The following is a 10,046-nucleotide window of genomic DNA, read 5'->3' on the forward strand; positions in this document are numbered from 1 at the left end:
AAAGGGTCGACCCTGACCCACATGACTTCGGAAGGGTTCAGGTCTTGGTGTTCCACCTGGGGATTCCTGTGACAAACCAGTAAGCTGTGCTTGTACTTGGAAATCATGAGCTGCCAAATATCCAGATGTCTTAAGTGCATCATTTGCTAAAGTCTCTGCCCCTTGAGAATGGGACTCCGGAGGAAAGCAGGGAAGAATGGTGGTTATGAGCTGATGTCATTTATGGCAAGGAGACAATGCTGGATGGGTTAGTCCAACAGCATTCCTCCAAGACATGATCAGCCACACATGCTTATTTGGCACATTTAATAAAAATGTGCCAAGGCAGGAACAACATGCAAATAACAGTCCTTGTTACGGGATGAATGTAGATGCCCAAAACATTCCTGGTAAGATCAGCACTATTGACAGCCAACTTTTTTTGCTCTGTTGAGTCAAACAGTTTCTAAAACTCTTTCTTGGAAGCATATTCAGAGTCGATTCAGATTTCATGTCCGTGACACTTGCTTTGTCTGACACTCTTGTTCTTTTCACAACACAGGCTCTTCCGAGGCAGACTGAACAGCTGGAAGCCCAGGCCACCTTCCACAGCTCAGGCCTCTGCCCGCTCCCCTTGCATGCCTTTCTCATGGTTTAACGAAAGTCGCAAAGGATCCTATGCCTTCGGAAACCTGCCGTCACCTCCAAGCCCCCTTCAGCCTTCTCCTGAGACTCTAAATTCAGATAAAAAGGGGTCCAAGGTAGAAAACATGTGGATTAAACACGCAAACAAGGACAACCCCCAGCCCTCCTCCTCTCCAGTCTTTGGAAAGCATTCTGAGCTTGTTTGTGTGTGCCCTGGACCTGCAGAGCCAGTGTGATAAGAGTCACAGTGCGTGGTATTTCCTGTGTGGGGTAAAGAAAGCCCCAGCTAACCTTCACCTCCTTTAACACTGTTCTGTTCTAGATTGTGCAGTGCTCCTTGATTTGTCTGTCTTTTCACAGATCGCTGTTTAATCAGTCTGACTGTTTAGCCATGCTGGGAGAGATGCATTTGAAGCATGGGTTGGGGAATAGATCTGTCTACTAAATATTCTGCTTTAAATTACATAACAAAAGTTTTTCACCATGCTCTTCAGGATTTCCTGGAAAACAAGTATATTTGGGACCAAATGTGCATTTAGTGCATCTACATGGAACTCCTTAAAACAAACCAACACAAGCAGAACGACCTCCCTCACTCCTTCCTTTCTTATCAGATTTCCTTGTTGCACAACTATTATAATCCTGTCACCAAAGTTCTTCAGCTAGTGTCCTGCACGGGTGTAACTTGCCCTTAAAGTGCACGGTGGTGATTTCCAGCATGACACTGCAAATCGTAGCTAACAATTTCCTGAACCCCATCGGGTAGGCTCACCCTTTGACGGTGCTTAGGGTCCTTCTCTCTGTAACCGCCTTTCTCACTTGAACAGAAAGATGTGACTAATAATAGTTGCTGAGTTTTTCATGTTTCTTCTGGGGGTGTTGACCAGGGGCCTGCCCCTGTATCTCCACAGACAGCAGCACGGGGGAAGTTCTGTGTTCAGCACTCTGCTGCCTGGCTGCTGCCCTGCGCTTGCTCCTGGCCTGGCCTTGAGGATCCTTTCCTAAAGTTGTAGCAAAACCTTGGAGTTTGTCTGGTACTGGGTTTTACAACTTCTGGAACAGTGTTCATTCTTGATAACCCACTCCTCCCAGTGCAAGTTAGCCTAACAGGACACTCTGACCAGCCCAGGTGCTAAAGAAGCGGGCTCTGAAACAAGATGGTAAGGTGCTCAGAGCTTTGGGGAATCAAACCCTAGGAGGGCTTTCTTTGCAACAGGTGTTGTAACACCAATAGACCCATTTGGCCTGGAGACATATTCAGATTGGATCTGAGACATCTAAATGTTTCTTGAATGATTCTCTCATGATCTTGGCACTAAAGACACTCCAGAGTTGGTTTAAAATGCTTTCCCGCTACAGCCACATAGCATTAAGTCATTTGATGCCAGAGATGGGAGTGGGCGGAGCATTTGACTTACTGAATCCAACCTCCTACACCCCCAAGTGATTATTTGACAGCAAGCATGGCCCCATGCTGCATTCCCTTTGCTACATGCTGGAACTGGGAGAGAGTTGTCTTCTAGTGTGTACAACTTGTGTACTGTTGGCCCATCTTCTTCAAGGGTACATCCAGGAGAGGATCTGCCACCATGCACAGTATTTATCACAGCCAAGAATGTGCTATCCTTCCCAGGGGTGCCTCAGCTACCTTGCTAATAGGAATTGCCATCTGTTCTTAATAACTCAGCCTCTTCACACCATCTTGTGTTGTTACTTAACACTGTTACTCATCACGATTAGGGTCAAAGAAGAGAGGTTTATTAATATTACTCTTCTGAGCAGCTGCTGAGGATAATGAATTCTGTACCCTTGAAGAGAGATGAAAGCGTGATTTCTCTAAAATGCCTCGCCTTCCACCAGAAGGGGAGAGCACCTTGAGTGCCCCATTAGCTGGAGAAGGCACCATGTTGCTAGTCACCCCCTCGGTGGTAGCTGCTATCCAGCCAAACTCCTCAGGTCACTTTAACAACAACCTTTCTGGAACTTGCAGACACTTCTAACCTCTGGCTCATGCATCGTGCCCACTTGACCCTCAGCTTCCTTTCTTTTGGCAGAATTTTACCTTCAATGACGACTTCAGTCCCAGCAGTACCAGTTCTGCAGACCTGAGTGGCCTGGGAGCAGAACCCAAAACTCCAGGGCTCTCGCAGTCCGTAGTGCTGTCATCAGATGAGGTACTTGCATGCCAAGAGAGCTGCTCTCGCCTGTCCTACTGGCACTGGGAACCCTCACTGGGAAGATGTCTCTAGGGTAGTTTTGCAAGGATGTCTTCAGGACACACTGTGCTTTCTGGGTTGTATTGGGTTGGGTTTGATTTTTGTCTGACAGCCAAGTGTTGTTGTGAAAAACCCCTTTCCATAGCTCAGAAAACTGGAAAGGTGAAGCAGTCACTGGAGGGCCAGATGGAACAGCAGCTCAGAAATCACCTGCATGTTCAAAACAGCCGTCTTCTCCTGTGCCTCCCCTCCAGCAGCCCTGGGCCTGAGATGCTGACTCACCTTTGGGATAGGACAACCCCTGATTGGGAATCATTGCAGGAGACAGCACTGTTGGGGTGAGGCCGGGAAGCAAGTGCCCCTCCTGCTTAGCAACCTGGGTCTGGATGAACATTGCTTAGAATTATTGGAAACTACATCCATGGTGCACATAGTTCTTAGAGGGGTATAATTAGCATAAATGTCATTTGACTCTTATATAATATTTTCCTTGTTTGCATCTAACAGGATTTTTATGTAAAACCTTTCTCTTTCCTCATAAACTTAACTGCCTATGTCCTTCAAGATCGGTATGATTCTAATTCTTAAGCTGTGTTCTGAATACATTGTGGGTCATGGTTCTGTAACATGTTTTTGTTTGTTTTTTCTTGATTCCTTTCTTGCTCCCTCGCTCAGAGCCTGGATATGATAGATGATGAGGTGAGCTTGCCTGGATGTGGTCACTTGTGCGGTTATTGATTAAACTTGCTCACTGTTCTTTGCACATGGACTAAGAGCCATACATTTCAGGAGCACTGTCCCCTCTAGTGGAGGCGTTCCCCATGAGACAGCTTCCCTCATGGCCTCTGCCTGCATCCTGCTTGAAGAGCTGCCCAGAGAGGAGAGCAGGTCCCAGTTGCCCATTCCTTGACTCACCTCCCATCACCATTGCCTTGGCACAGCCCATTCTCTGCCATGGCCTCAGCCTTCATCTCAGCTTACCCCATTTGGTCCTCTGTGTCCCCCGTGTGGGTGTCCAGGGTGACTTGTGCCCCTCATCTTCTGTCAGCATAACGATGCCTCTCCATGCTGTCATAAGGGATGTTTTGTAGTGGGCTGAGTCTGACAGGAGACAGGACAGAAAGCACCTGCAGTTGCTTTCTAGCACTTTCCAGCCACAGGGTCTTGGCCAGATCCTGTAGTCCTTCCTGCACCTCAGACTCCCCACAGGGGAGAAACCCTTATGGACACCACCTGCCCCTTGTTCCTGGGATGTGCGTGCTGCCAAAACAAAATCATGATTGGGAACTTTCCCCTAAGAAGGCTCGAGGGCTCCAAGCTCTCCTATTCCAAGTGAAAACTATTTCTGCATTTTCTAAGTGTAGTTTTACAAAATTCCAGTGTCTCTTCAGGAGAAATGCGGAGTGACACAATGTGTGCAGAGGTTGCAAAGCACTAGCTTTCCACATCTGATCATCTTTTTCAGGGTGTTTTCATTGCGAAAGCTTACCACATGAGAATGTTATCTTTTCAGTATTAAACTTCATACATGAATAATGCTACCTTATATGGGGAGGTTTTTATTTTTCTAAATACCTAAAAATATATAGGTGAAAGTGTTTTCTTTCTAACACAGCCAGAGGCATCAGCTTATCATTTTGTGTTTGAGCAGTAAATGTGGCTCTAGTCGATGAAGAAATTGCTTTGCTAGCATAATGCGAGCCATGACGTTTCTCGTCCTTTAACAACACTGCATAACATTCCTGTCTCAGATCCTTGATGACGGACAGTCTCCCAAACACAGTCAGTGTCAGAATCGGGCCGTTCAGGAGTGGAGCGTGCAGCAGGTCTCCCACTGGTTAATGGGCCTAAATCTGGAGCAGTATGTATCTGAATTCAGTGCCCAAAACATCACTGGAGAGCAGCTCCTGCAATTGGATGGAAATAAACTGAAGGTAACGAATTATATGTCTGTGGTAGGTCCCCAGGTATAATTTGTATTCTTCAAAGCACCTGAAATGTTTTTCATTAGATAAGAGCATTTTGCATATCTCAGTTGATGAAATGCTGAAATGATTTGAATGAGAAGTGAATGAGGTTTCAGAAGGTGATCAGGGGTCCTAAATCAACTGCCAAGCTGTTGATTAGGAGAGCGAAGGGCCCACTTCATGGCTTCCACCCAGCAACACATGGACCATTTATTAACTCTGCATGCTTCCTATGTGATGTGAGTGTTAATAATGGCCAATGTGGACTTGCTCATAGCATTAGAGTTAAGGCCCCAATATTTGGCCGTCTTTCGCTTATCCATGCTACTCCACCCCCACTCTTCCCTACACAACACTCAATGCTGGAATGGTTTTCTCCAAAAACTTCCTTCCGCAAATACAGGCCATGGCTTTCTCCCCACCCCGCCCCATCACATTCTCATCTCCACTTGTCCCGTCCATCTGTCTTAGAGACTGAAGTGGTACCCACCCCATGGGAAAAGGGCAGAAGTTACTTACAGCCAGTTCCAGGCTCCACTCCAGCCACCCTCCCACTCCCCAAAACCCTCCCCCCGAAATCCCTAGCCATGCCAGGCTGATGGGCAGATAAGCAGCTCTTGACAGCCTGGAAAAGGTTAGGGATCAGTCAATAGCCGAAGGCCCCATTGACAGGGCCTCCCTGCTGGGGAGATGGATGCATCCCACTGTGGTGTCTGAAGGTCATAGAACATTTAAAGTACACAACCAATTCCCCTCGTCTGCATTCCACATGCAGTGAGCTACCACCCTATTATAATTAGGCTTCCGTGTTAGGCCTGCCTACAGGGAATGAATGGTGGACCATGCTGGCACATGCATTCTGGTCCCAACAACATCCTTGGTTCTCACTGGAGATAAATCCCTAGGCAGCAGGGAAATCAGTGCACTGCCTCCCACCTTTCCTATAGCATCAGATGCCTGCCTGACCTTGTGAAGTGTTTTTTTGCCCATCATGTCGACAGCCCAGATGTGTGAGAAATGGAATAGCAGTCTATTTTTCCCCCATTTGTTCAGACGTGAGTTACCGATTTGGAAAGGTGTCCACTTAGTGACCTTCAGGGGCTTACTTTTTAGACTTCAAAGACCAAACAGGATCCCACAGTTGGTACGTGTTTAGCACATGAGCCAAATTTTCCTCAGTGCCTTGCTAATTTATGCTTCAGTTCCTCCATAAATCTGAGCCGATTGTGAGAGTAACCTCTTCGTCCACAGACGGGTCGTGGCTTTTCCAACTCAGGCTGTACCTGTGCTTCCTTTGTCAGGCTCTTGGAATGACTTCATCCCAGGACCGGGCAGTGGTCAAAAAAAAACTCAAGGAGATGAAGATGTCTCTAGAGAAAGCTCGGAAGGCCCAAGAGAAGATGGAAAAGCAAAGAGAAAAGTTAAGGAGAAAGGAACAAGAGCAAATGCAGAGGAAGACCAGAAAGACAGAGAAGCTGGCGTCCACTGCTGTGGAGGGCGCTGGCGAGCAGTGACGCACCTCTGCCAAGGGGCAAAGCTCTCGCAGAGAGCCCGCTGTTCCCTGCCTGCCCCTTGCCCGGAAGATAAGGGGGACGGACGACCTGGTAGTGCAGCTGTAGGCAGCTTGAGGAACAATGTGCTGAGGAATTGTGTTTTCTGCCATGATAGAACGCACTCGTAATTCTAACCTATTGATATCATCCTTTGACACCTCTGGTTTATTAACAAACCAGAGAGCTCATTTGTGAGAGATGCAAGGTAGCAAATCTTTTCCATACCAACATCCTGTGATGTGTTGGATGTGTTGTGTCCCTGGGAGAACCAGCAGGAACCTGCCTGGCGAGAGCATGACACACCCTGGTGTTGTTCATGGAGTGTATTTTCAGTGTGAGGTCTAGAAAGTGATCGACCATGCATTTCTGCACAGCCTAGAGCACCCTGCTGTGAGATCTGGGATCAGGACGGAATGTCTAGATGGCAGATTCTGTTTCTGTGTTTGGGGACATGCTCCCCTTCAGTAGGACAACCCCATGGGGAGAGTACCCCATGGGCACTCTGCCAAGTGATCACACTCTGAAGAGAATGGCTCACCCACCTGTGTTCCTGCAAGGAGCCAGAAAGAAGGAATTAGAGCTATTTGTTAGCTGTAGAAGGAGCAGAAGCCTTAAGCATGTGGATGAGTTATTACCTTGGAATTCTGAGGGTAACATTTATCCTCCAGGTACTCCTGAATGAAGAAAAACATCGGACACTATTGCCGCAGTGGGATATTGGGATGTGCTGTTTACTTGGCTGCCGCTGTGTGCTCAGTATGTCAGCAACACCAGCAAATGCAACACGGTTCATTTTCTTCCCCCAGCCCCAAAAGATTGAACAGGAAATTGATTTTCAAGGAAATCCAGTATTTTCACATGTCCTCTCATGGGGAACATTCTGCCTGTGACACATCAGGAACTTGTCAATATTTTCTACTCAACATTTCCCAAGTGGGCTCAGTTAGTGTTTTAACAAATGATCTTTTAAGAAAAAATTATCGGTTAAAGAAAATCTTAAGTTTGCATAACATCCAGCCCACAGATGATGCGTTCGGGGACACAGAAGTTTCCTCCCAAGGAGAGCTGTCTACTCTGTTTTACAAAAGTTTCAAGTGGTCTCTTCCTAGGATTCTCTTCCAAAGTTTAAGAGATTTTCACTGTATGGCTCCAGTTTGCTTTCAGCAGTCCACAGACGACACCTGAGCAGTAGAAGAACTTTACAGAATTCTTTTCAAGCCAGTATTAAGGAGTTCAGTATTTTACCAAAGTCGAGTGTGGGAGACTAGAGCAGGTGGAGAAGGCAAAACTCCTCTGGAGAGAGTGGGTTGTATTAGTCTGCTTGCTTTTGTTTTCCTTGTTATGCTTGGGGATTTGGTTCTCTTGGCTGCACTGCTCTCAGATGAGGTCACCTGCTTTCTAAAGGACACCTTGCAGAGTGAGACTCGCTGCCGGCTGAATTCTTAGATGATGGTTTTACATCCTTTGCCACTGTTAGGGCCCTGCTCTGTTCTCAGCACTCCATGACTCTCCATCGGAAGTGGTGTATTTGCAGAGCCTTGGGACAGTGTTTGAGCGACACAGCTATCAGAGAAGTCAGGGACTTCTTGCCCTCTTAGCCCAATCGTGGATTCTAAAAGTGTAATTTTCTCTTTTCTTATCAGAATATTGATTTCTGGAGTTGTCCAAATAAGAAATTTGTAATCCTCTCCCTACCCCCAAGGCCACTTTCCTCTTCAGTTGGAATTGAATCTGTTTCATTATAGGTAGCAGTCATGCATTCATGATCCTCAGCCAGGGTGACAGAGAGGAACACTGTGTTTTACCATGATCAAAGTCACTGCTGTGCTATCCTCTCCATCTTCACACGGGGTCTGATAATGAAACTGCCGTGCTGGATGCTCTGTGAATATCTTAAGATGTCTGGTGCTTCGCTATTTATTAATATTACAAGAAACGAGAAGCCACTATTAACGAACTATGAAATTTGGAAGGTTTTTTTCCTAATACTAAAGTATTACTAAATTATTAAGATCTGCTTTGTAAGTTTTTGCCATTTTTGCTTATATTTGGGGAAAAAAACGTGATCTGGATAACACTGGAAGTTTCACTGCATTCATTCCAAGGGTGGAACTAGAAGGATGATTTATCATGAGTTATGTTTACATGTGGGTAATATTTGAAAATGGATGTAAATATTGAAAATGTCTATAAGTCTGTCTCGCACATAATTTATGATCTATTATACTGCATTTTATTACATATCTTAAAAATATTATTCTTTATTATAACTTTATTTGTACATTTCCAGTATTTAGATCAGTGTCCCTATAATCCTGACAATGTTATGAATCAAATTGTAATTCAGTCATCTAGTTTGATTTATAGCTATTTTTAAGTTAAATTATAGTATTTTTAGGTCAGACTGAATTACTTTAGCATTACTGCTTTCAACTGCTGAATGTATGAAAGACATCCAATTTGCTATAAGGGTGTGATAACAAAGTGAAGGACCTCAGGGTTTTGTGAGCATTTTGTGTTCCCATGACTTCTTTTAGTGGCTGTAGAGCATGATGTCTAATCAAGGTTCCAGTGTCTTGCACAATTCCCACTTTATTGCTCTGGGTTTTCAGTGTACACCCAATTTAATACAAAATTGTTGCTTCATGAAGCTTAAAAGACTTTTGCTTTCTTATCAGGAAATGAACAAAAAGGGAATATGCAATCACCAAGAGACATATCCCCTAAGCTCGTGACAAACATCCTCAAAGGACAGCTTGATGCCAAACGTATTTGGGGTATAGGTAAGGCTATTCAGGGTGAGTGTGGGTGGCAGGGCCAAACTTCCGAGAGCATTGGCTGAGCTGTGTCTGGGCTATGGTTTTCCATCAAAGGATTTGAGTTTTATAATAGATGTTTTGTTGAAGGCCTTCTCCCTTGAGATAACTCGCAGTCTGTGCAATCTTTTCCTCATTCTTTTCTTGCCAGAATCTGGAGTTTGCTCCCGAGTGTTCAGTGAGGGCAGAAACCTCATGTCTCCTGTTCTAACTCTCTGATGAGTGCTGCCTTTTGGTTTCGTGACAGGGAGCTGTGTTGTGCTGTCTCCCTCAGCAGGGACAGCCATTGATTTCCCACATCCCAACAGCACATACGCTTCTTTACCCACAGTAGTTCATGGTTGCTCAAGCTTTCAACTGGCCTGAAAACATGAGACCATCTATCTTGTGTTCTATGGCTGTTTGAAATAAAAGTCACGAGAAGAAAAATGGAAGACCAAATTAATCCTTGTCACTGCCTGTGACCCTAAAGTTATCTTCTAGCCTTGAACTCTGACAATGTCCTAAGCCCAGAGTACAACAATCATCCCAGGAATCTCAGCCATTGCAGTTTCTGAAGACAGAGAGTTTACATCTAGTTCCTTTGCATAGTACTTTAAAAAATGACCTCATGAAAAGGGCAAATGGGCATTTGCATTTAGGTAGATATCCTGATTCATTTATGTATTTAAAATTACAAAGACTAAGCTTCCAGAGGAGACTCAACTTTTAAACCATGGTTTTCAAGAAAACTCCCAAGGGAAGTGTCCTCACAGTTCCAAAAGGAAGAGCTGAGTGCTATACTGCACATATGCTGTAAACCCTTAGGTCTGTTGTGATATTTAGGAACTACCAAATTCCATTAGAATGACTCAGAAGTAATTGCAACAG

At 45.2% G+C, this 10,046-nt stretch overlaps 1 protein-coding gene across 14 annotated transcripts in view; it reads left to right on the forward strand.

The window, feature by feature from the left end:
• The window catches only part of PPP1R9A (protein phosphatase 1 regulatory subunit 9A), a 249,209-nt gene extending 239,500 nt beyond the window's left edge, over positions 1-9,709 (forward strand). For 10 of the 14 annotated variants that reach the window (XM_058678331.1, XM_058678330.1, XM_058678341.1 and 7 more), the window contains 5 exons: positions 542-740; positions 2,679-2,798; positions 3,516-3,539; positions 4,592-4,774; positions 6,109-9,709. In XM_058678331.1, coding sequence (XP_058534314.1) covers positions 542-740; positions 2,679-2,798; positions 3,516-3,539; positions 4,592-4,774; positions 6,109-6,321 — 739 coding nt within the window. In that variant the 3' untranslated portion in view covers positions 6,322-9,709. The remainder of the gene's footprint in view (positions 1-541; positions 741-2,678; positions 2,799-3,515; positions 3,540-4,591; positions 4,775-6,108) is intronic. The other 4 variants (XM_058678333.1, XM_058678336.1, XM_058678342.1 and 1 more) reach the window with 2 other exon arrangements.
• Positions 9,710-10,046: the final 337 nt, after the last annotated feature.

This window comes from Ochotona princeps, chromosome 20, assembly GCF_030435755.1.
Source record: "Ochotona princeps isolate mOchPri1 chromosome 20, mOchPri1.hap1, whole genome shotgun sequence".
NCBI classification, from domain to species: domain Eukaryota; kingdom Metazoa; phylum Chordata; class Mammalia; order Lagomorpha; family Ochotonidae; genus Ochotona; species Ochotona princeps.